Genomic DNA, 26,091 nt, shown 5'->3' on the forward strand with positions numbered 1-26,091 from the left:
TTGTCTCTCTCTGTGTGACCCTGAAGGACTGTGTCCAGGCTGAAGTTCTGTTCCTGCTATATGATCCTCCCCCAGATTGTCATTTCTCAGCTCCAGACAGGTGATGTTCAACACTCAGGTGGGAAAGACAAAAATCTGCAACAACGTTTCAAACAAAGCTGAATTATTTCACATTTATTCAGAATAATAAACCTCATCAGTAGATTAAGGCAGTCAGAGTGAACATTATTCAGTCCTGGACATGATTAACAGCATCAATGAGGGTATAGTCTAAACCTTGTAGTCGCTTGTGAACTCGCTGGTGTGTTAGCAGGTGGGATGAGTGAGTAAACCCCTTTCCTCAGACATTGCAGTTGAATGGCCGCTCCCAGTGTGAACTCGATGATGTTCCAGAAGATAAGATAAATGAGAAAATTCCTTCCCACATATGGAGCAAGTGAACGGCCTCGCCCCACTGTGAACTCTCTGGTGTGTTAGCAGGTTGGATGACTGACTGAATCCCTTCCCACACACAGAGCAGGTGAATGGCCTCTCCCCAGTGTGAACTCGCTGGTGATTCAATAGGTTGGATGAACAAGTGAATCCTTTCCCACATACTGAGCAAGTGAGCGGCTTCTCCTCACTGTGAACCTGCTGATGTGTCAGAAGGTTGTATGAACGTGTGAATCCGTTCCCACATTCAGAGCACATTCAATTCCCGTACCAGCCTCCCCGAACAGGCACCAGAATGTGCCGACTAGGGGCTTTTCACAGTAACTTCATTTGAAGCCTACTTGTGACAATAAGTGATTTTCACTTTCATTTCATTTTTTCACAAACAAGCATTTAATTTCTCCCTGCAGTGAATGATGTGATATTTTTTTGAGGCTGTGTAACTGGTTAAATCTCTCCACAGTCAATGGACTGGAAAACTCTCATTGGGGGTGGGTCTCGGTGCTTTTGCAGTCACACTGCTGAAACAGAACAAACACGTCTCCTTCCAAATTCAAAGAATGAAGATATTGAGTTCTTAATGAATTGAGTGACTGTCAAATTTCGATGTGATGTTTGGTTTGAGTTTTCTGTCATCTAATCCTCCACTTCCAATATCCTGTAAAAGGAGTTTACAAAAGTCATCACTGTCAATCCAGGGTAGAAATTCTGAACAGGCAATTCTAGTTTCGCTGGAACGTTTTTCCCGCTCTTGTTCCCCCAAAGCTGTAAATCCCCGTCCAACACACTCTCCCTCCTCCCTGGGCTGCAATCCAAACCCATCTCTTTCCTCCACTCCCAGTTTTCTCCCTCCCTCTCCTCTGCCTGGGTTCAGTTCTCCAGCTCCTGTTTGCAGACTGACAATAAAACCAATGGGTCTTATTGGGGGGGGGGGTTTGGTAAGAAGTCTTACAACACCAGGTTAAAGTCCAACAGGTTTTTTCGATATCACTAGCTTTCGGAGCGCTGCTCCTTCCAAGGAATGATATCGAAACAAACCTGTTGGACTTTAACCTGGTGTTGTCAGACTTCTTACTGTGCTCACCCCAGTCCAACGCCGGCATCTCCACATCATGGGCTGGCGGCGGATCTCATTCAGCGTCTGGGAGCTGGACTCACTCTCACTGCGGCTGCGCTCAGCCCGGAGCAGCACCGCGCATGCTCCGCACAGAGAGGCGACTTCCGGGGGCGGGACATTCTGATGCCGACTCGTTCTGGCTCCTGTGATGGAGGTAGGGCGTATTCATCCGCGCCCGGCATTCCAGGTAAACTTATCCGCCAATGTTCCGCTACGTTCCTGAGAGTGATAAATTGGTTCCGGCACTTTTGATACAGTTCGGTGTTTGTACCGAATGGGGCGGCCGCATCGGTGTTTTTCTGTCTGATCGGCCCCTGTAAACGGCTGTCATCTGTTTTGGTGTTGATATGCTGCAGGGCGCCTGCGCGGCCGCCATCTTTCTCAGGTGCAGCAGGGCGCATGCGCGGCCGCCATCTTAGGTGCAGCAGGGCGCATGCGCGGCCGTTCTCGACCCGGAAGTCCGAAGAGACTCTTGTGAATTTCTTTCCTGGACTGAAAGTGAAGTTTCTTTGGAAACTCCTTTAGAAAGAGGAGGATTTACTGACGGGTACTTCAAACCAAACATCACATCATCATCACTCAATTCATCAGGATCTGAATATCATTGGGAGGTAACATTATTTGTCTTCTGTCCATGGATAAAGATTTCAGATATCAGAGTGACTGGGAAAATTTAAATGACCATTCCAGGTTAAATTTGAGACTAATTACACAGATCACATTGGGGAAGTTAAATAATTTGCTGTTGTACTCTTATGTGTGCAGGTAAATGTTAAAATTACCGCATTAGCATACTTGGCAGCTAAACTGGGCAAACTGCTGACCTTGTTCGTAGTGAGAGTTACTATCCCGGATTTTATTAAAGTTTGTTGTTCCTGTTGCATTTCATTCAGCTCATCGTGGCTACAAAGTAGGTATTCAGTCTAAACTCAATTTCCAGGTTGTGGTCTGTAGCTTTTTAAGTTACATCAATTCAGATGTCTATCTGAATACTTTTTAAATGTGATCAGGGTTTGTGCCATCATTTCAGATAGCGTGTCACAGATCCTCACCACCCTCTAAACCTCCTCGTCCTTCCCTCTCTGCCTCCTTTTATAAGTATCCCTCAACCAAAGGGAATAGGACCTTCCTATCCAATCTATTTAGATCCCTCAGAAATTAAAAAATATATAAATTTATATTTTTTTCCAATCAAGGGGCAATTTAATTTGGCCAAGCCACCTACCCTGCACATATTTGGGTTGTGGGGTTGTAACCCACACAATGGGAGAATGTGCAAACTCCTTACAGACTGACCCGGGGCCAGGATCGAACCCGGGTCCCCAGCACGCAGGCACACAACCACTGTGCCACCATGAAACTCCAGAATTTTATACATTTAGAATAATCTTTATTGTTGTCACAAGTCGGCTTACATTAACACTGCAATGAAGTTACTGTGAAAATCCCCCAGTAGTAACACTCTGGCACCTATTTGGGCACAGAGAGAGTATTCAGAATGTCCAATTCACCGAACAAGCACGTCTTTCGGGACTTGTGGGAGGAAACCCATATAGACACTGGAGAACGTGCACACTCCGCACAGACAGTGTCCCAAGTGGGAATTGAACCCCGGGACCTTGGTGCTGTGAAGCAACAGTGCTAACCACTGCACTACCGTGCTGCCCATAAAACAGTTCAGCTCAATGTTCTCAGATTAAAGAAGCTGAAGCGCCCAACATGGGTCTTGAACCCACGGCCCTGGGATTAAGACTCCCATGACCTACCGACTGAGCTAGCCAGGCTGCTTTTCAAAATTTCATTTTGGTTTCCCTTGAGTCTTTTCTGTTCCAAAGAAAACAGCCCCAGTTTGTCCAAACTTTCCTCAGAGCAAACATTGTCAATTTCTGGCTGATGTTCTTAAATCCCCTCTGGACTCTCTCTGGTGCAATCTTCCTCGCCACAGGAATCTAGCTCTGGCCTGTCTAGTCCTGTCCTGCCATTTATCATGTAATCCCTCCAGCTTTCTTCCTCACTATCAAGTGTTTAATCATTTTTGTGTCACAGGTAAACTTGTTCATGTTCCTACATTTACTTTCAAACCAATGATGTCACCAGGAGTGAAGGGCCCAGTACTGATTCCTTGGAAACCGGCACTGGAAACAGCCCTTTGATTTTCTCTATTCTTTATGGGATGTGAGTGTCACGGGCAAACCAGCTTGGTTGCCCATTCCTAATTGTCTTTAAACTGAGTGGCTTGCTGGGCAATTCAGAATGAACCACATTTCAGTGAGTTGGCCAGATCAGGTAATGCCGGTGCAGACTCGATGGGCCGAATGGTTTCCTTCTGCACTGTAGATTCTATGATTCATTGGACATCCTGCCCCATGTGCCCAAAGCTCTGCGGCTCTGTTCAGTCACATGATGACCCAGGGCAGAAACTTCCAACCCTGAGTAGACCACAACCTCAAATCGAGGGACTGCTGATGACAAGAGGGACAGTGTGCAGCGAGGCATGAGCGGTCATCCTGGACCAGGGACCAGGAGGGGAGAATGTTGTGAGTTTCTATCCTGGACTGATGGTGATTAATTTTGGAAACTCCTTTTACAGGGGATTAGTTGGGGAAGATCTACACACAGCAAACTCAAACCAGGAGAAATGTTTATCTTTCCTGAAGTTCATTTCTGGACTGACAGTGATGCCTTTGCAAACTTCTTTCACAGGGGATTAGAAAGGGATTCGCAGACAGAAAACTCACAACCAATCCTCACATCAAATTCTAACACCACTGTTCGAGTTGCCAGGACCTGGAGATTATCGACCTTTGGTGTGTAAGCATTGAGTTCAGGTCATTACCAGTCACTGCGTAAAATCTTCCCTTTAGAACTTGCTCACAATCATAAATCTGTGTCCCATAATCCTTTTACAATCTGCTAATGAACAGCTTTTCTTTATCTTTTGCTGGGTTTGCCGTTGTCATTTCCGGTGCCTGGGTCACTGCCGGGTGATCCGTCCGGTTTCATTCCCTTTTCCTGTTTTTGTAGCGGTTGAATGGGCTGGGACCAGTCCATTTTAGGATCCAGTACGCAATTGAGATTTGCTCCAAGAATCAATTGATGTGTATCCAGGTCTGGGATGGGTCCCAACAATTATTTTGCAAATGACACATTGTCCCAGTTAGGGGCAATGACCCACTGACCACCACGTATCTCCCATTACTGTCCGCAATGATCTTAGCGACCGAAAGCGGGACCTGTTTATCGATTAGAATTGCAGCACCTCACGGGCAGCACGGTGGTGCAGTGGTTAGCACTGCTGCATCACGGAGCCGAGGTCCCAGGTTCGATCCTGGCCCTGGGTCACTGCCTGTGGAGTTTGCACATTCTCCCCGTGTTTGTGTGGGTTTCACCCCCACAACCCAAAGATGTGCAGGGTAGGTGAATTGGCCACGCTAAATTGCCCCTTAATTTGAAAAAATGAATTGGGTACTCTAAATTTATGAAACAAAATAATTGCAGCACCTTGAGCCCTTCGTCAAAGCCCGAGTGAAACACTTGGCTTAGCCCTCCATAGTCTGGTCTGATCTCCAACCCGCAAGTTAGTCTCCTGCAAGAACACCACAGCAGCATTTAGATTCTTTGATTATTTCGGTGAGCGAAAACCCTCCACCTCTTCACAGGTCCACCCAATCCCCTTACGTTCCAGGTGGCCAGCTGAATCTGGGTTCTCCCCATCCCCCCATCACGGAATCCGCCATGAGGGACTATCCAGTAAATCTTCAAAAATGTACAGGCCAAGAGTCCATCCAAGGTGACCAACACACACGTACTCATACACTGAGTAAAACAAAAACAGTTCTTTAGTCATCTGTCAGCTCACCCGTCTCCCTCCTCACCCCCTATATATCTGCATTGTGCTTCATAAAGAAAATCTCACTTCATCCTTAAACAGATTTTATCAGAAAATACCAAAAACTATATAGAGGATATCACAACACCCATCCCACCCCACAGGAAACGTAGATCTTGTCCAATACAGATAACTGGACCCCAGTCCATGCTTTACAATGAAGGCATTCACCTCCTCCAGTGTCTCAAAATGGAAGTCTTTAGACTCCTATGTAGCTGCAGCTATGCCGGGTATACCACCCCGAATCAAACTCCTTTCTTACATAGAGCAGCCTGAACCTTATTAAAAGCCACTCGCTTCCTCACGAGCTCGGCTCCCACATCCTGGTAAATCCTCACTGAGGGACTCCCTTCCCACACTCAGAAGAGCTGAATGGTCTGTCATAAATTGGGGAAAAAAAATAATTGGGTCCTCTAAATGTAATTTTTTTCAAATTTAAAGAAAAATAAAGTCATCACTGTCAGTCCAGATAGAAATTCTGAACAGACAATTCTAGTTTCAATGTACCATTTTTTCCTCTCTTGTTCCCCCAAAGCTGTAAATCCCCGTCCCACACACACTCCCTCCTCCCTGGGCTGAAATCCAAACCCATCTCACCATCTGCACCATTTCTTTCCTCCACTCCCAGTTTTCTCCCTCCCTCTCCTCTGCCTGGGTTCAGTTCTCCAGCTCCTGTCTGCAGACTGACAATAAAATCAGTGGGTCTTATTGGGAGTTTGGGGTCTCCAGTGGGTGTTTGTGAATCCTCCCCGCCCACCTGCCAGGGTTTCCTTCCTTCCCAGAGATCAGAGTCCTCATTGATGATTTGAGCCCAAACTGGAACCACGCTAAATTGCCCCTTAATTGGGAGAAAAAATATTTACGTGAAGGTTCACAGCTCCACAAAGTGTTTCCAACTCCTCCCACCCATCTCCTTAACACAGGCATTGTCAAAGTCGGGGGCGCGACCCGCGGGTGGGTTGTGGGCAGGTATCGGGAAGGTCACGGAGCCGTCCATCGCGGCACTCCCGAACGCGCAAATCCGTGTGCAACAGCCGCAGCAGCTGACTTTTAATAATGTCGGCTGCAAGCGGCCTTCAAAATGGCCACAAACATATAAAAACCATGTGGCCGCACTGCGCATGCGTGCTCGCTCACCGGTGCGCATGCTCAGCGTCTTGCGCATGAGTTTTGCGCATGCGCACCAATGAGCGGGGCACGCAGGCGCAGTGCGGCCGCATTTTTTAAAGTCTAGTCGCAGCCTTTTTGAAGGCCGTTCGCAGCCGGCATTGTTAAAAGCCAGCTGCAAAAAGTTTGGGGAGAATGATGTGATTGGTTGCTTTCTGAACTTTGATGCTGATGAAGTGGAAGTCTCTTACTCAAGAATGGCGAGTGATCCAACGATGGTTTCACCGCAGCTGTAACTTCAACCAAGAATGTCAGCGTTTTTAATCTTGATTTTTAAACATTCCAAAACAAAGTGCCTGCAGGTCGTATTTGGAAGCTTTATCAATTAATTAATTGATTTTTAAGTATCTTTTATTTTTTAACATTTTTAATTGTAATGTTTAGGTGAAATAAGAACATAAGAACTAGGAGCAGGAGTAGGCCATCTGGCCCCTCAAGCCTGCTGCACAATTCAATGAGATCATGGCTGATCTTTTGTGGACTCGGCTCCACTTTCCGGCCCGAACACCATAACCCTTAATCCCTTTATTCTTCAAAAAACAATGTGGTGAAACTCCAATTTCTAGAGGATGAAAACATTTTCAGTTTCTGCATTTTTTTTCCTGTTAAACTTTATCAAATAAAGCCCCCCCCCCCCCCCCCCAAAAAAAAAGCCAGCTGTTGCCAGCGAATTTGCATAATCAGAGACGCAGAAGATTTAAAAAAAAATTTGATGTATTGTAGAAGGGAGGCAGAGAGCAGGTCACGCCCCCTGAACATTGACATCACGGGCTTTGGACACGATTGCGAATCCTTCATTTTGTCAGCAGCAAACAAGGTAAGAGAAAATGGTGGGTCGCGAAGGTCGCCCGGTGTGGGTCACGAAGGTCGGCCGGCGTGGGTCACGAAGGTCGGCCGGCGTGGGTCACGAAGGTCGGCCGGCATGGGTCACGAAGGTCGGCCGGTGTGGGTCGCGAAGGTCGGCCGGCGTGGGTCACGAAGGTCGGCCGGCGTGGGTCACAAAGGTCGGCCGGTGTGGGTTACGAAGGTCGGCCGGTGTGGGTCACGAAGGCCGGCCAACGTGAGTCGCGAAGGTCGGCCGGCGTGGGTCACTAAGGTCGGCCGGTGTGGGTCACGAAGGTCGGTCGGTGTGGGTCACGAAGGCCGGCCAACGTGGGTCGCGATGGTCGGCCGGGTTGGGTCCCGAAGATTGGCCGGTTGACAAAAATGGGTCCCCGGAAAAAAAAATTGAAAAACATTGCCTTAACCGGTTGACGCATTTATTTGACTGACTAAAAGCATAGCACTGCTGCTTCACAGCGCCTTACCGGGTTCGATCCTGGCCCTGGGTCACTGTCCGTGTGGAGTTTGCACATTCTCCCTGTGTCTGCATGGGTCTCAGCTCCACACCCCAAAGATGTGCAGGGTAGGTGGATTGGCCTCGCTAAATTGCACCTTATTTGCAAAAAAAATTAATAATTGGTTACTCTAAATCTATTTCAAAAAAGATTGTCTCTTTCCTAATGTTCACAATTAAAGGGGTAGGTTCCCCAGGAGATGGCTGACTTTTCAGGGCAATTAAATTAATAATGGACAGAGATATCGTGAGTGATGTTGCATGGTCCAGATTAGATATATTCTTTAATTTGTAATAAAGTAAATGTATTATTATTTCTTGTCTTGTAATATAAGACTGCAGCTATGTTATAGATTTCCAGTCATCTCTTCCCTCAGAGGGTTGTTAGTCTTTGGATTTCTCATCCACAGGGACCAGTTGTATCTGGGGGTCATTGAATATATTGAAGCACAAGTTTGACATATTTTATTGACAATGGAGTTAAGGGTTATGGGGAACAGGCGAAAATAGAGAGAAAGCTGAGATGAGAGGGGATTTCTTCACTCGAGGATGTGGTGAAGCTTTGGAATTCTCTACCCCAGAGGAATGTGGAGCCTCAGTCATCAGGTATGTTCAAGATAAATATTGACAGGTTTCTAGATATTGAAGATATCGAGGGATATGGGGACCGTGTGGGGAAAATGGTGCTGAGGTCGATCGGTCAAGGATCTCATTGAATGGTTGAGCAGACTCAGTGGGCCGAATGGTCTACTCTTGCTCCTATTATAATCTCTGTGTCCTGGTCAGGAAGCAGTGAGCTGAGCTCGGATCTGTCAATCAACATGAATCAGCACCTTCAGGAGAATTGGGAGGCTAAATATTCGATACAGCAGATTGAGAATGGAGGGAGATTGTGTGGGATGGAGATTCACAGCTTTTCGAGAACAATAAATAATGTCCCATTGAAATAGAATTGTCTGTTCTGAATTTCTAACTGATGACTTTTGTAAATTGTTTTTAAAGGATATTGGAAGAGGAGGAATTATAGACAGAAATCTCAAACATCACGTATCGATGTGACAAACTCACTCGATTCCTTCTGATTTGAATATCATCGGGCTCTGGATATCATCGGCGAGAAGGAGAAATGTTTGTCCGATCTGTCGGCTTCAAAAGATTTTAAACGTGCATATGATTGGAAAAGCACCAAGACCCACATAACACACACCCGAGTGAGAGTGTTCCAGTGAACTAACTGAGGAAACATCAGTGTGATTGGAAAAGCACCGAGACCCACACAAAACACACCCGAGTGAGAGATTTCCAGTGAAATGACTGAAAAGAGCATCAACTATTACACAGCCTGAAAAAACATCACACCATTCAGTGAGGAGAGACAGTGCACGTGTTCTGTGTATAGACAAGGCTTCCAGTGACTGTCCAATCTGGATAGACACGAGGAGACCCAAAACATGGAGAAACCGTGGAAATGTGGGGACTGTGGGAAGGGATACAGATTCCCATATGAGCTGAATATTCATCAACGCAGTCACACTGGGGAGAGGCCATTCACCTGCCCTCAGTGTGGGAAAGGATTCATTGATTCATCTGCCCTGCAGAAACATCAGCGAATTCACACTGGGGAGAGGCCGTTCACCTGCTCTCAGTGTGGGAAGGGATTCATTTCTTCATCCGCCCTGCGGAAACACCAGCGAATTCATACTGGGGAGAGGCCGTTCACCTGTTCTCAGTGTGGGAAGGGATTCCATGATTTATCCAACCTGCGGAAGCATCAGCGAGTTCACACTGGTGAGCGCCCTTTCACCTGCTCTCACTGTGGGCAGGGATTCACTCAGTCATCCAGTCTGCAGACACACCAGCGAGTTCACACTGGGGAGAAGCCATTCACCTGCCCTCAGTGTGGGCACAGATTCAGAGCTTCATCCGCTCTGCTGAAACATCAGCGAATTCACACTGGGGAGAGGCCATTCATCTGCTCTCAGTGCGGAAAGGGATTCAGTGATTCATCCACCCTGCTGAGACATCAGCGAATTCACACTGGGGAGAGGCCGTTCACCTGCTCTCAGTGCGGAAAGGGATTCATTGATTCATCCACCCTGCAGAAACATCAGCGAATTCACACTGGGGAGAGGCCATTCACCTGCTCTCAATGTGGGAAGGGATTCATTGATTCATCCACCCTGCAGAAACATCAGCGAATTCACACTGGGGAGAGGCCATTCATCTGCTCTCAGTGTGAGAAGGCATTCAGTGATTCATCCGCCCTGCGGAAACATCAGCGAGTTCACACTAGGGAGAAGCCATTCACCTGCTCTTAGTGTGGGAAGGGATTACAAAAAAGCATAGAACATAAGAGCAGGATGAGACCATTTGGCCCTTTGCGCCTGCTCTGCCATTCATTATGATCATGGCTTGTCATCCAACTCAATAGCTTAATCCCGTTTTTCCCTCCATATCCTTTGATTCCCTTCGCCCTCAGTGCTATATCTAACTGCTTCTTAAAAACATGCAATGTATTGGCCTCAACTATTTCCTGTGGTAACAAATTCCACTGACTCACCACTCTGCGGTTGAAGAAATCTCTGTCCTAAATGGTCTAGCCCGTATCCTCAGACTGCGACCTCTGGTTCTGTACACTCCCACCATCTTTCCTGCATCTACCCTGTCAAGTCTTGTTACAATATTATCGGTTTCTATGAGATCCCCCATTCTTCTGAACTCCAGCGAATACAATCCTAACTGATTCAATCTCTCATACGTCAGTCCCACCATCCCAGGAATCAGTCTGGTAAACGTGCTCTGCACTTCCTCTGGAGCACGAACATCCTTCCTCAGATAAGGAGACCAAAACTGCACACAATATTCCAGGTACGGCCTTGCCAAGGCCCTGTATAGAACAAAGAACAATACAGCACAGGAACAGGCCCTACAGGCCCTCCAAGCCTGTACCAGTCACGTGTCCTATCTAGACCAACCGCCTGTATCCTTCTATACCCTGTCTGTCCATGTGCCTATCCTGATAAGTCTTAAAGGTCGCTAACGTATCTGCCTCAACCACCTCTCTTGGCAGTGCATTCCACTCCACCACCACTCACCGTGTAAAAGAACTTCCCCCGCACATCTCCACTGAACCTTTCCACCCTCACCTTGAACTTGTGCCCCCTTGTAATTGTCATTTTCGCCCTGGGAAAAAGCCTCCAACTGTTCACCCTATCTGTACCCCTTAATAATTTTATAAACTTCTATCAGGTCATCCCTCAGCCTCCGTCTCTCTCGGGAGAACAATCCCGTTTATTCAATCTCTCCTCATAGCTAATACCCTCCATACCAGGCAACATCCTGGTAAACCTTTTCTGTACTCTCTCCAAAGCCTCCACATCCTTCTGGTAGTGCAGTGACCAGAATTGGGACACAGTATTCCAAATGTGGCCTAACCAACATTCTATGTAATTGTAACATAATTTTTGAGCTTTTATGCTTGATACCCCGTCCTATGAAGGCAAGCATGCCATGTGCTTTCTTCACCATTTCCACATGTGCTGCCACTTTTAAGTATCTGTGGACCTGCACGCCCAGATCTCTCTGTGTCTCTATGCTCCTGATGGTCGGCATCTCCACATCGAGTGTTAAATGCTCTCAGTTCTGTCTATTATGAATCTTTGTTGCACCTTATCCAGTGCCTCTATTTCCTTTTTCTAAATGGAGATCACCAATGTTGTCCGTGCTCCCAGTGTAGTCTAACCCTGGTTCTAAACAAGTTGAACATTTCCTCCGTGCTTTTCAATTCTATCCCTCTGGAATGGAACCCTAGATAGGGCCCCACACTTTAACATGTGAAGTTCTTAGAGAGGGGACATTTACAATAATAACAATCTTTATTATTGTCACAAGTGGGCTTACATTAACACTGAAATGAAGTTACTGTGAAAATCCCCTAGTCGCCGCACTCCGTGCCTGTTTGGTTACACCGAGGGAGAATTCAGAATCTCCAATTCACCTAACAAGCACATCTTAGGGACTTGTAGTCGGAAACTGGAGCACCCAGAGGAAACCCACGCAGACACAGGGAAAATGTGCAGTCTCCGCACAGACAGTGACCCAGACCGGGAATCGAATCTGCGACTCTGGTGCTGTGAAGCAACAGTGCTAACCATTATGCTAGAATGGCACCAGGGATAAGGGACTCCAGTCAGTTTGAGAGACTGGAGCAGTTTAACTTCTCTCCTGAGATCACAGCATCTGGAGGGTGGGGAATGGGGCCATTCAGCCCTTTGTGACCATGTCGGCTCCCTGTGGAGGAAGCCAGTCTGTCCATTGCCCCGTTCGTTCCCCAAATCTGTGCAGGTTTATTTCTCTGAGTGTCTGTCCAATTTCCGATAATTCTTCCGTCGTCTCTGCATCTCCTACCCTCATAGGCAGTAGGTTTGAGGTTGTTACCGCCCGTTTTACATGGACATAAGGCTCCTAGAACACAGAGGAGTCTATTTGGCCCATTTTCCCCGTGCCAGCTCTTTGTACAGCGAACCATTTAATCCCAGAGTTCGACTATTTTGTTTTCTTTTTTGGAATATATCAAATGACAGTCCAATGAGGCTCGACCACCATTTACAGACTGTGTTCCAAATCACAACAACTCGCTGTGTTTTACAACAAATAATTGTGCTTATGGTGTGTCTGGAGGTTCACAGAGTATTCAAACTGTGTCAACGCCATGGTTATTACACAAAATTAAGACTCAGTCTGGTGAGGACACCGAGTGTAATATATCTTAGTTTGCAGACAATTAAAATAAATGTACATTTCTATAAAACCTCTCACTACCACTGGACCTCCGAAAGTGTTTTAAAGCCAATGGAGTACTTTTGAATCATATTCACTGTTGTAATGTAGGAAACTGTAGGAAGCATGTGTAATCACATTTAGTTATAACATTGTAATTTTCACAGTGTATTCACAAGGTCAAGCAAGCCCCTTTATACCTCTAGCATGTGGCTTCCTGCAGCCATTTCACCTTCTGTACCTTTTCTATATTAACTATGTATTGATTTCATAGCAAAAAAACAATAATTAAATTTATGATTATTCAGTAGTGAACATTGATTATCATTAGTGAATTAGTGTATTAGGTAATTATATTGCAAAGACTAGATCTTCATTTTAAAAAATAACACGATCAACCAAAATGTTTCCAGAAACTGCAGAGCTATCAGAATTTGTTTGAAAAAATAAATGACTCAATAATTTTGAGAAGTTACGAGATGTGGTGAGAAGCCTGTATATAATATTACATGTACTCAGCAGTGTGACCTCCCACCAGTAGGTGGCGTCAGGCATCAGCCAGGTGACATCCAGCTACCAGCAGAAGGTTGTAAAGCGTGCACGAGGCCAGTTGCACATAAGGGTAGTTCCAAGAGTGTCGAATCTAACTCTGTGATAACTTGGTCTGTATAGCATTCTGATCATTACCTTACCACGTGTACATTAATAAATCATCATTCTGTCTAAGTCACCAGCAGTTCTGTAGAGTCATTGCAAGAATAGATCATAGAACACAACACTTAACATCATATTCTGCCAAGACTATGTGGGCTAGGCATTGGAGGAATGGTATTGTTACTGTGCGTGTAATCCAGAGACCCAGGTTAATGCTCTGGGGATCTGGGATCGAATCTGCCTATGACAGATGCTGAAATTGAGTAACAGTATCGAATTAAAAGTCTGATGATAACATTCTTGATTGTTGTAAAAACTCATCTGGTTCACTGATGTCCTTCATGAAATCTGCTCTCCTTATGTGGCCTGGCCTACACGTGACTGCAGATCCACAGCAATGTTGTGGTTGATTTGTAAGTGCCCTCTGAAATATCTCACAAGACACGCAGTTCAAGGGCAATTGGAAGAGCAGTAAATGCTGGCCCAGCCAGTGACGCCCAACTCCCATGAATGAATAATTTTTAAGGCTGCTCATTGTTCAATCTGAAGACGAGTAAGAAACTGTCTCTTTGATTGGATTTGATTTATTGTCACGTGTACCGAGGGTACAGTGAAAAGTATTGTTCTGTGTACAGTCCAGACAGATCGTTCCATACATGAAAACACAAAGTGCGGATCTTGGTAGTTCGCTCAGTTCACAAAAGAATTTAATGGCTTTGTAGTCGCAGATTAATATTTTAATCACGGACTTCTGGTTGTGGCTATGTGGAGCTAAGTCGCACATTCGGCGGCTCCCGCAAAAACTGACTTTTGGGCTCTTTTCAGGGCCCCCAACGGCACTTTTTCGACGTTTCCCGGTGTGGGAAGGAGATTACAACAATTCCCTGATAGTATATGGCTTTTACCAGGAGCGGGGCGACTAAAAAGGTGGTGGTGGACCCGAAGAAGGTGTGAGGGAAGAAGAACAAAATGGCGGCGGACGGAGACCAGGCAGGGTGGATGCAGTGGGCGGAGGAGCAACAGGAGGGTCTCCAGCGCTGCTTCAGAGAGATTAAAGTGGACCTGCTTGAGCCAGTGAAGGCTTCTATTGATAAGCTGCTGGAGACACAGACGGCCCAGGGGGTGGCGATCCGAGAGGCCCGACAAAAGATCTCCGACAACGAGGACGAGATCTTAGGCCTGGCGGTAAAGGTGAAGGCGCACGAGGCGCTCCACAAGAAATGGCAGGAGCGGTTCGAGGAGATGGAGAATCGGTCGAGGCGGAAGAATCTGCGTATTCTGGGCCTCCCGGAGGGGCCGGTCGTGGGGGCCTATGTGGTCACCATGTTAAACTCGCTGATGGGAGCGGGGTCCTTCCAGGGGCCCCTGGAGCTGGAAGGGCCCCATAGAGTGCTGGCGAGGAGGCCCAAGGCTAACGAGCCTCCGCGGGCGGTGCTGGTGCGGTTCCATCGGTTCGTCGATCGGCAGTGTGTGCTCAGATGGGCCAAGAAGGAGAGGAGCAGCAGGTGGGAGAGCGCAGAGGTTCGAATATACCAGGACTGGAGTGCGGAGGTGGTGAAGAGGAGCGTCGGGTACAATCGAGCGAAGGCGGTGCTGCACAGGAAGGGGGTGAAGTTTGGCATGTTGCAGCCGGTGCGACTGTGGGGCACCTACAAGGACCGGCACCATTATTTTGAGTCTCTGGAGGAGGCGTGGGCCTTTGTTCAGGCCGAGAAGTTGGACACAGATTGAGGGTTTGGATGGGCGTTTGGGGCGGTTGATATGTTACTTTTTGAGGTGGGGTCCTTTGCTCTTGGTTTCTTTTTCTTTGTGTTTTTCTCTTTCTGGTCGGTTAGGGTTTGGGTGGGTTGGGCACTGTTTTGGTTGGGTTGGTCGGGGGGGGGCTCTTGGAGGGGGGGTAAGCAAATGGAACAGGTATGGATGGCCGGCGGTGAGATGGGGCCCCGCGGGGGAGGCCCGAGTCGGGGGTGAGGGGACTGGGCCTGTAAAAGGAGCTGCGTCTGAGGTGGCGGGGCCGGGTAGGTGGAAAGCGCGGGTTTTTTCCCGCGCTGAAGACTGGCCGGGGCGGGGAAGCGAGGGTTGTTTCCTGCGCTTAGGATGGAAGGGGAGGGGGAAAGCCTGTGGATGAGGAACGGAAGAGGAGGGTGTGTCACACAATGGGAGGAGTCGAAGGAGAGGCGGGAGTGGCCGGGGTCAGCAGGAGTCAGCTGACTTGCGGAAGTGCAATGGGGAGCGTAAAACAGCTAGGATGGGTCCTAGCCCGGGGGGGGGGGGGGGAATCGAGTTGCTGCTGCTATGGTCAAGGGGGAGCTGGAGCGAGTGGGGGGGGGTTTGAGACGGGGGTCTGCCGCCGTGGGGTGCGGGCATGTGGCTGGCCGAGGAGGGGTTATGGCTAGTCGGTGGGGGGAGGAGGGCGGGTAGCCCCCTGATCCGGCTGATAACCTGGAATGTAAGGGGACTGAATGGGCCAGTCAAGCGGGCCTGTGTGTTCGCGGACCTGAAGGGGCTGAAGGCGGATGGGGTTATGCTACAGGAGACACACCTGAAGGTGGCAGACCAGGTAAGATTGAGGAAAGGGTGGGTAGGTCAGGTGTTTCATTCGGAGCTGGTTGCCAAAAATCGAGGGGTGGCGATCTTGGTGGGAAAGAAGGTGTTATTCGAGGCATCGAGCATTGTGGCAGAGAATGGCGGTAGGTACATAATGGTAAGTGGTAAGCTGCAGGGAGAGAGGGTGGTACTGGTCAATGTGTATGCCCCAAAATGGTACGATGCGGCCATGTTGGTTTGGATCCCAGACTTGGAAGTGGGGGGGCCTGATAATGGGGGAGACTTTAACACGGTGCTGGATCCGGCACTGGATCGCTCCAGGTCTAGGACGGGTAGGAAGCCAGCGGCGGCTAGAGTGCTGAGGGGGTTTATGGACCAGATGGGAGGGGTGGACCCTTGGAGATTTGCAGGCCGGGGGCTAGGGAATTTTCATTCTTCTCACATGTTCATAAGGCTTATTCCTGAATCGACTTTTTAATTTTGAGCAGGGTGCAGATAGCGAGAGTAGAGGATACCGAGTATTCGGCGATAGCCATTTTGGACCACGCCCCACATTGGGTGGACTTAGAGCTGGGGGAGGAGAGGGACCAGCGCCCGCTGTGGCGCTTGGAGGTGGGGCTGTTGGCGGACGAGGAGGTGAGCGAGCGGGTCCAAGGAAGTATAGAGAGGTACCTGGAGGCCAACGATAACGGGGAGGTCCGACTGGGGATGGTATGGGAGATGCTGAAGGCGGTGGTTCGGGGAGAGCTGATCTCCATTAGGGCCCACAAGGAGAGGAGGGAGCGGGGGGAGAGGGAGAGGCTGGTGGGGGAGATGGTGAGGGTAGACAGGAGGTATACGGAGGTGCCCGAGGAAGGATTGTTGAGGAAGAGGCGCAGCCTCCAGGCCGAATTCGGCCTGGTGACCACCAAGAAGGCGGAGGTGCAGTGGAGGAAGGCCCAGAGGGTGATTTACGAGTATGGGGAAAAGGCAAGCCGGATGCTGGCGCATCAACTTCGGAAGGGGGACGCAGCTAGGGAGATCGGGGGAGTTTAAAAAAAGAAATATATATATTTATTAAAGTTTTTTAACACAATTTTTCTCCCTTACAAACAATAACCCCCCCCCCGTAACAAAAAAACCCGAGAAATTGCGCAGAGCAAGATATATACATGGCAAAATGATATATTTACACAGCTTTGTACACTGGCCCTCTCCCGTACGTGCCAGTTTCCCCCACCCTTCATGTTATCTCTTGCTCATGCACCCTCCCAGGCAGTCCCCCCCTTTCCCCCCCCCTCCCCAGGACGTTCCTCCCCCCCCACAGGTTGCTGCTGCTGCTGACCGACCTTCCTCTAACGCTCCGCGAGATAGTCTAGGAACGGTTGCCACCACCTGTAGAACCCCTGCGCAGACCCTCTCAAGACGAACTTAATCCTCTCCAACTTTATGAACCCAGCCATATCATTTATCCAGGCCTCCAGGCTGGGGGGCTTCGCCTCCTTCCACATTAGCAAGATCCTTCGCCGGGCTACTAGGGACGCAAAGGCCAGAATGCCAGCCTCTTTCGCCTCCTGCACTCCCGGTTCGTCCACTACTCCAAATATTGCTAGCCCCCAGCTTGGCTTGACCCGGACTTTCACCACCTGAGATATTGCTCCCGCCACTCCTCTCCAGAACCCCTCCAGTGCCGGGCATGACCAAAACATATGGACATGGTTCGCCGGGCTCCCTGAGCACCTTCCACATCTGTCCTCCATCCCAAAGAACCTACTCAACCTTGCCCCCGTCAGGTGCGCTCTGTCGACCACCTTAAATTGTATCAGGCTGAGCCTGGCACACGAGGAGGAGGAATTAACCCTACCTAGGGCATCAGCCCACAGACCTTCCTTGATCTCCACCCCCAGCACATCCTCCCATTTACCCTTCAACTCTTCTACCAGCGCTTCCCCCTCTTCTTTCAACTCCTGGTGTATTTCCGACACCTTGCCCTCCCCGACCCACACACCCGAGATCACCCTATCTTGAACTTCTTGTGCCGGGAGCAACGGGAATTCCCTCACCTGTCGCCTCACAAAAGCCCTCACCTGCATATATCTAAAGGCATTTCCCGGGGGTGGAGATCGGGGGAGTTAAGGACAGGGGAGGGAGTGTGGTGCGGAGTGGGATTGGCATCAATGGTGTCTTCAGGGACTTTTATGAGGAATTGTACCGGTCCGAGCCCCCACGGGAGGAGGGAGGGATGGGCCGCTTCCTGGACCAATTGAGGTTTCCGAAGGTGGAGAAGGGACTGGTGGCGGGATTGGGGGCCCCGATTGGGCTGGAGGAGATGACCAAAGGGATAGGAAGCATGCAGGTGGGGAAGGCACCAGGGCCGGAAGGTTTCCTGGTTGAATTCTTATCAAAAATATATGGACCTGTTGGGCCCATTGCTAGTTAGGACCTTCAATGAGGCAAGGGGGGGGAGGGGCTTTGCCCCCGACGATGTCCTGGGCACTGATCTCCTTGATCCTGAAGCGGGACAAGGATCCCCTGCAGTGTGGGTCTTACAGACCGATTTTGTTGCTAAATGTAGATGCCAAGGTGCTGGCGAAGGTCTTAGCCGTGAGGATTGAGTGCCCCAGATCATCCACGAAGACCAGATGGGGTTCGTGAAGGGGAGGCAGTTGAACGCGAATGTGCAGAGGTTTTTGTACGTTATCATGATGCCGGCGAGGGAGGGGGAGGCGGAGATGGTGGTGGCGATGGACGCTGAGAAAGCCTTTGATAGGGTAGAGTGGGGGTACCTGTGGGAGGTGCTGAAGAGGTTTGGGTTTGGGGAGGGGTTTGTCAGGTGGGTTAGGCTGTTGTATGAGGTCCCGATGGCAAGTGTGGCCACAAACAGGAGGAGGTCCGAGTACTTTTGGTTGCACCAAGGGACGAGGCAGGGGTGTCCCCTGTACCCCCTGCTCTTCGCACTGGCGATTGAACCCCTGGCTATGGCACTGAGGGAGTCGAGGAACTGGAGGGGGTTGGTGCGGGGTGGGGAGGAGCATAGAGTGTCGCTCTATGCGGACAACTTGCTCTATATGTGGCGGACCCGGTGGGGGGAATGCCGGAGGTAATGAGGATCCTCAGGGAATTCTGGGATTTTTCAGGGTACAAGCTCAACATGGGGAAGAGCGAGCTGTTCGTGGTTCACTCAGGGGACCAGGAGAGGGGGATTGATGAGCTCCCACTAAAAAGGGCGGAGAGGAGCTTCAGGTATTTGGGGGTCCAGGTGGCCAGGAGCTGGGAGGCCCTGCATAGGCTTAATTTCACAAGGCTGGTGGAGCAAATGGAGGAGGAGTTCAAGAGGGGGGACGCGTTGCCGCTGTCCTTGGCGGGTAGGGTGCAGTCAGTCCAAATGACGGTGCTCCCAAGGTTTTTGCTCCTGTTCCAGTGCCTCCCCGTGTTTATCCCAAAGACCTTCTTTAGGCGGGTCAACAGGAGTATAATGTGGTTTGTGTGGGCGCGAGGGACTCCGAGGGCGAGAAGGGTGTTCCTGGAGCGGAGTAGAGATAGGGGGGGGGCTGGCGCTGCCCAACCTCGGTGGGTACTACTGGGCCGCCAATGCGACAATGGTGCGCAAGTGGGTGATGGAGGGGGAGGGGGCTGCATGGAAGAGGCTGGAGATGGCGTCTTGTGTGGGTACGAGTCAGGGGGCGCTGGCAACGGCGCCGCTGCCGTTCCCTCCAAGGAGGTATACCACGAGCCCGGTGGTGGCGGCTGCCCTCAAAATCTGGGGGCAGTGGAGGCGGCACAGGGGGGAAGTTGGGGCCTCGGTGTGTACCCCAATACGGGGGAACCACCGGTTCGTCCCAGGAGAACAGATGGAGGGTTTTCGGGGTGGCACAGGGCAGGGATACGAAGGTTGGGGGACCTGTTTGTGGACGGGAAGTTCGCGAGCCTGGGTGAGCTGGAGGAGAAGTATGGGCTCCCCCCGGCGAACACCTTCAGGTACTTACAGGTAAGGGCGTTTGCCAGGTGGTGGAATTCCCATGGCTGCTGCCACACACAGTACAGGACAGGGTGCTCTAGGGGGGGGTGGGTGGGAGTGGGGAAGATCTCGGAAACTTACCAGGTAATGCAGGAGGAGGAGGTGGCCTCGGTGGTGGAGGTGAAAGGTAAGTGGGAGGAGGAGTTGGGAGAGGAGATTGAGGAAGGGACGTGGGCAGATGCCCTAGGGAGGGCATCCTCATCGTGCGCGAGGCTCAGCCCCATACAGTTTAAGGTGCTGCACAGGGCACACATGACCGGGACAAGGATGAGCCGTTTTTTTGGGGGTGAGGACAGGTGTGTTGGTGCTCAGGGAGCCCAGCAAATCACAGCCATAATGTTCTGGGCGTGCCCGGCGCTGGAGGAATTTTGGAAGGGCGTAGCGAGGACGGTGTCGAGGGTGGTAGGATCCAGGGTCAAAACGGGCTGGGGGCTCGCAATATTTGAAATTAAAATGAAATGAAAATCGCTTATTGTCACAAGTAGGCTTCAATGAAGTTACTGTGAAAAGCCCCTCGTCGCCACATTCCGGCGCCTGTTCGGGGAGGCTGGTACGGGAATTGAACCATGCTGCTGGCCTGCTTTAAAAGCCAGCGATTTAGCCCAGTGTGCTAAACCAGCCCCTGGGGTCGCAGAGGAGCCGGGAGTGCAGGAGGCGAAAGAGGCCGGTATTCTGGCCTTTGCGTCCCTGGTAGCCCGGCGAAGGATTCTTCTTCAGTGGAAGGATGCGAGGCCCCCAAGAGTGGAATCCTGGATCAACGATATGGCGGGGTTTATTAAGTTGGAGAGGGTGAAATTCGCCTTGAGAGGGTCGGTACAAGGGTTCTTTAGGCGGTGGCAACCGTTCTTAGACTTCCTGAGAGAACGGTAGACATTGGTCAATGGCAGCAGCAACTTGGGCCGGGGGGGCACTTTATTATTTTCTGTTTTTGTTATTTACACTGGAGGGTTCAGGGGGGTGTATACACCTGTTGTGTTAAGTCGAGGTGTTAATGTTAATTTATTATTTAGGTACAGGGGGGAGGGGGGTATGGAGGGTTGCTTTTCTAGACTGTGTTTTGTACTTAACCCTGTTGGGTTCCTTTTTCATTTTGTTATTGATGTTTTATGAAAACCTTAATAAAAATTATTTTAAAAAATGTTTTAATCACCATCCAAAACACACCTAATGGTAATGTGTGCTCATATAGACAGACACAAATGATACTGTAACTGAATTCAAGGAAATAGCAGAGATTTAACTGAACCACCTTTTTGAACAATTCGGCCTTAATGATGGAGAAACAGGAAAAGCCACTCGGGGAGATGAGGAAATCCAGGCTCAGTGTGGATTTGCTGTCACCCCTCCTTTCTTATACATGAACGGTATTTAGGCTGCAGAATGTTTCACAGCAAAACACAGAGGGGTCAAATATAAGCAACACATAATTCTCAATTCTCTTCCATTTAACGATATTTGACTTTATTCAAAAACTGACTGCGGTCAAAGATTCATGGGATTTCTGTTACCCAGTGAAACGTTTTCTTTTTTTGGTCAGTCATGTTTGCAATTCAATGGTGTATATTTCAAGTTATTCAGAGTGAAGACTCGAGATCTATTCAATTCAAAATGAAGTCATATATAACAAATAAATATACTGATGTTCAACATTGAATAATGAAACAAATATTGAGTAAAATTGGTGGAATTTTCTGTAGGAAGTTAAGAATGATGCATTAATGATTGAACAGAGAGCATTATTCCATTCGATATTTACTGAACAAATGCTAAAGTTCAATATAAGTTCTATATCTTCTGGCCTTATGAGTTGAGAAATCTGTTTTAAAGGAACAGCTGTCTTCATGGAATAAGTGACCTGGCCTCCCAGCTGAACCATTGAAAGCTGCAGCAAGACTGTGTAGTTAAATGTTGCACAGGTCCATTGGTACTGTGCTTCCAGCTGTTTCTGTAGCGTAGAGGTTATCACAGTCAGCTAACACGCAAAAGGTGTTCCGAAAGCCAGTGATTCTAAACAAACCTGTTGGACTTTAACCTGTTGTAAGACTTCTTACTGTGCCCACCCCAGTCCAACACCGGCATCTCCGCATCATAAATTAGAAGCATTTAATGCTTCTGCCAATTTTGAATCAGACTCGTTGGACCGAATGGCCTCTTTCTGCACTGTCTGTTTAGCACAGGGCTAAATCGCTGGCTTTGAAAGCAGACCAAGTCGGCCACCAGCACGGTTCAATTCCCGTACCAGCCTCCCCGAACAGGCGCTGGAATGTGGCGACTAGGGGCTTTTCACAGTAACTTCATTTGAAGCCTACTTGTAACAATAAGCGATTTTCATTTCATTTTCATGTTCTATATGTAGAAAAATTCAATGATGCAAAATCGTACTTTGAATATGAGTCTTTATAGGTAATAAAGTCTTCACAGGTCAATACGGTGCGACTTGAGAGAGGGATAATCACAGGTTAAAGAGGTGTGAATTGTCTCAAGCCAGGACAGTTGGTAGGATTTTGCAAGCGCATGTAATGTGACATGAATTCAGGGTCCCGGTTGAGACACTCCTGTGTGCGGAACTTGGCTATCGGTTTCTGCTCGGCGATTCTGCGTTGTCGCGAGTCCTGAAGGCCGCCTTGGAGAACGCTTACCCGAAGAGCAGAGGCTCAATGCCCTGGACTGCTGAAGTGTTCCCCGACTGGAAGGGAACATTCCTGCCTGGCGATTATTGCACGATGTCCGTTCGTCCGTTGTCACAGCGTTTGCAAGGCCTCGCCAATGTACCACGCCTTGGAACATCCTTTGCTGCAGCATATGAGGTAGATAACGTTGGCCGAGTCGCACAAGAATATCCCGCATACTTGGTTGGATGGTGTTCTCACGTGTAATGGTGGTAGCCATGTTGATGATCTGCCACATCTTGCAGACGTTGCCATGGCAGGGTTGTTTGGTATTATGGTCGCTGTTCTGAACGCTGGGCAGTTTGCTGCAATCAATGGTCTGAGGTTGCGCGGTTGTTTGAAGGAAAGTAGTGGGGATGGCCTTGGCAAGATGTTCGTCTTCATCGATGACTTGTTGAAGGCTGCGAAGATGTCGTAGTTTCTCCTCTCCAGGGAATTCATCAGCCGAATGAGGCTCCGGGTGTTCTTCCACAGACACCAGGAGCATACAGCGAACCCAATGAGACAGCCAATGAACCGGAACAGCAGACCGAGAGATCTGTGGGACTGGAAGATCCAGCCAGCAGAAAGGACTGGAAAATCCCACCCATTGAAACAATCTAATCAGTTGATTCTACAGCTCCTCTTCCCACTGCCTCAAAGACATTTCTCGTCCAAATTCTGAACTCACATCTTTCTCCTCTTTTCCTGTTGTTTCCCATCATGTTCTCTCAGCGCTCAACTTGTCTGTGAGACTTACCCTTCGCTCCTTTGACCCGATTCTCACTGAACTGTTCACCATCCAACTTCCACAATCATAGAATTTACAACACAGAACAGGCCATTCGGCACATCGCGTCTGCACTGGCCCTGGGAAAGAGCACCCTTCTCAAGCCCACAGCTCCACCCTATCCCCATAACCTAGTTACCCCACTTAACCCTTTTGGACACTAAGAGCAATTCAGCATGGCCACTCCACCAAACCTGCACATCTTTGGACTGTGGGAGAAAACCGGAGCACCCGGACTAAGCCCATGCAGACACGAGGAGAACGTGCAGACTCCGCACGGACAGTGACCCAAGCCGGGAAACGAACCTGGGACAGTGGGGCTGTGAAGCAATTGTGCTAACCACTGTACTGCCCCTGATTTATTGGATTCAAGTTCAAATCCAAGCCACAACGAAGCATCTGCCATGGTGGGGTTGAACCTGCATTCTCAGAGAATTGTGCTGGGTCTCAGGATTACTCATCCAGTGACAATGCCACTACACCATCATCTCCCCAGGCAAGCACTTTGCAGAGCTCGTCCGGCATATGAACCCGAGACCTCTCGCATTTTGGAAACCCCCTAAGCGAATATCATACCCCACGGTTTCGAAAGTATCGCCATGGAGTCAGTGTCTTTGTCCGTTTCCTCTTTCGACAATCAAGTGAAGCTTGGTCCTCACACAGAACACGTGTATGGTTTCTCCCCTTAGTGAATGGTGCATTTTTTCAGGCTGTAACAGGTTAAAGCTCTTTCCACAGTCAGTTCACTGGAACACTCTCACTCGGGTGCGTGTGTGTCTTGGTGCTTTTCCAGTCACACTGATGTTTGATATATTTTCCCACAAACAGAAGAAACATTTTTCATTCCACATTTATCGTCTGAGGATATTCAGGTCCTGATCAATTGAGTGACACTGTCAGATCGTAATGTGATATTTGGTTTGTGTTTCCTGTCTGAAAATCCTCTCCTAATGCCCTGGAAAAGGAGCTTACAAAGGCCACACTATCAGTACAGGATAGAAATTCAGAACAGACAATTCCAGTTTCTGGGGAACATTTTTCTCTCTCTTCTTTCCCCAAAGCTGTAAATCCCCGTCCCACACACTCTCCCTCCTCCCTGGGGCTGAAATCCAAATAAAGTATTCGATCATTATTTCTGTATCCTTTTACCAGTTATATAATTAGAGGGAAGAATATGCTTTATAAGTCACTTCATTCATGACTTGTGAGACATTAATCTGAATGACCCTGACTGACCAATTGGAATAACAGAGGTGAACCTTGTGTCCAGAACTGACTGTGTGGAGATTTGATGAGCAATCGTGAAGCTCGTTTCTCCAAATCTTCCAGGGTTTCCTTCATTCTTCCTCTCAAACTAAGTTGTACCAGATATCAGACTCAGGGTCCATTCTGGTTCACTTCCTGCTGACTAAATAACTTCAATCAAATATGGAGAAGACTGAATCCACTGTTCGGTCCCTGCTCCAATCTCCATTCCTGACATACCGACTCTATCCCTCTCCCTGGCAACAGTCTGAGACTTAGCCAGTCTCTTTGGAAACTTTGTTTCATACGATCCAATATGAGCTTCTGACATCATAGAATTTACAGTGCAGGAGGCCATTCGGCCCATCTAGTCTGCACCGGCCCTTGGAAAGAGCACACTGGCTAAGCCCACACCTCCACCTATCCCTGTAACCCCCCTAACCTTTTTAGATACGAAGGCAATTTATTATCGTCACCTCCCGATTCGACAATTCCATTACACACCTGGCTGCTCTCCCACATTGTGCCTCTGTAAACTTAAAGCCATCCAAAAGTCTGCTACCCATGTCTTAATTCACAGCCAGTTCCTTTCCCCTATGATCCCGGTGCTCCGAGACTTGCATTCGCTCCCAGTCAATTCTCACCCTTGTTTTCAAATCCCTCCATGGCCTCGTCTCTCCCTGTGTCTGTATCTCCTCCAGCCCCACAACCCCCTGAGATATCTGCACAGCTCTGATCCTGGACTCTTGTACACTCCCGATTCTAATTACTCCGCCATGGTTTTCAGTTCCCTCGGCCCCAAGCACTGAATTCCCTCCCGAAACCTCCCCGTCTCCACCTCACTCACCTCCTTTCAGACTCTTTCAAACTCACCTCTTTGACCAAGTTTTTGATCTCCTTTTGTGTCTGGGTGTCTCACTTTGTTTTATAATGTTGCTGTGAAGTTGACTGGGATGATTTATGATGTTAAAGGTGTTATATAAATAGAAGTTGTTGTTGTTGACTGTAACCCTGACCTCCTGTTTTACAAAATCCCATTGGTTTCACAACAAACTCTCTGATGTTTTGCCCCCTGCGGGTTTGCAGCCTCTATAAAGACAGCGGCCGTTAACTCAGGCCTGTCACCGGGAGCAGGCCGCAGCTGTCCCCCCGCTCGATGCAAACCCGGGCCCGGAAACTTCTTATTGGGGTTTGGAGCCTCCACCGGGTTTCAGTGAAACCTCCCGGCCGAGTGCAGCATCGGCACTGCGCATGCTCCAGCTCACAATGCCCAGGGAGTGATTGACGGCAGCTCTGGACCAATAGGAAGAGAGGGGTAGGCCTGGAGGACCGAGTGGTTGCAGCTGGTCCTCCAACCATTCGGAGTGAATGAGGGGCGGGGCTGAGCCCGGTCGCTCACGTGGACTGAGGAGCATGCGTAGTGCTGATCACAGCTCAGGATTCAGGCGGTTGGGTGGAATTCTTCAGCCGGTCAAATCCCGGGTGGTGAG

At 49.1% G+C, this 26,091-nt stretch overlaps 1 protein-coding gene, 1 long non-coding RNA gene and 1 other non-coding gene across 14 annotated transcripts in view; 1 reads left to right on the forward strand and 2 right to left on the reverse strand.

Annotated features, from left to right (window-relative positions):
• The first annotated feature begins 1,631 nt into the window (after positions 1 to 1,631).
• The window catches only part of LOC140421801 (uncharacterized), a 56,085-nt gene continuing 31,625 nt past the window's right edge, over positions 1,632 to 26,091 (forward strand). The window contains exons 1-4 of one of the 12 annotated variants that reach the window (XM_072506709.1): positions 1,668 to 1,736; positions 4,253 to 4,356; positions 7,329 to 7,422; positions 8,944 to 13,446. In XM_072506709.1, the coding sequence (XP_072362810.1) occupies positions 9,393 to 10,259 (867 nt within the window). In that variant the 5' untranslated portion in view covers positions 1,668 to 1,736; positions 4,253 to 4,356; positions 7,329 to 7,422; positions 8,944 to 9,392 and the 3' untranslated portion in view covers positions 10,260 to 13,446. The other 11 variants (XM_072506708.1, XM_072506707.1, XM_072506711.1 and 8 more) reach the window with 11 other exon arrangements.
• On the reverse strand, positions 3,261 to 3,333 carry trnak-cuu (transfer RNA lysine (anticodon CUU)). Its single transcript has one exon. It is a non-coding gene; the product is annotated as a tRNA-Lys (tRNA).
• On the reverse strand, positions 6,943 to 26,047 carry LOC140421863 (uncharacterized). The gene is made up of 3 exons (XR_011947138.1): positions 25,475 to 26,047; positions 7,913 to 8,039; positions 6,943 to 7,167 (listed from the first exon to the last, which is right to left on the reverse strand). It is a non-coding gene; the product is annotated as an uncharacterized lncRNA (long non-coding RNA).

The sequence above is a fragment of the Scyliorhinus torazame genome, chromosome 5, assembly GCF_047496885.1.
Source record: "Scyliorhinus torazame isolate Kashiwa2021f chromosome 5, sScyTor2.1, whole genome shotgun sequence".
NCBI lineage: Eukaryota > Metazoa > Chordata > Chondrichthyes > Carcharhiniformes > Scyliorhinidae > Scyliorhinus > Scyliorhinus torazame.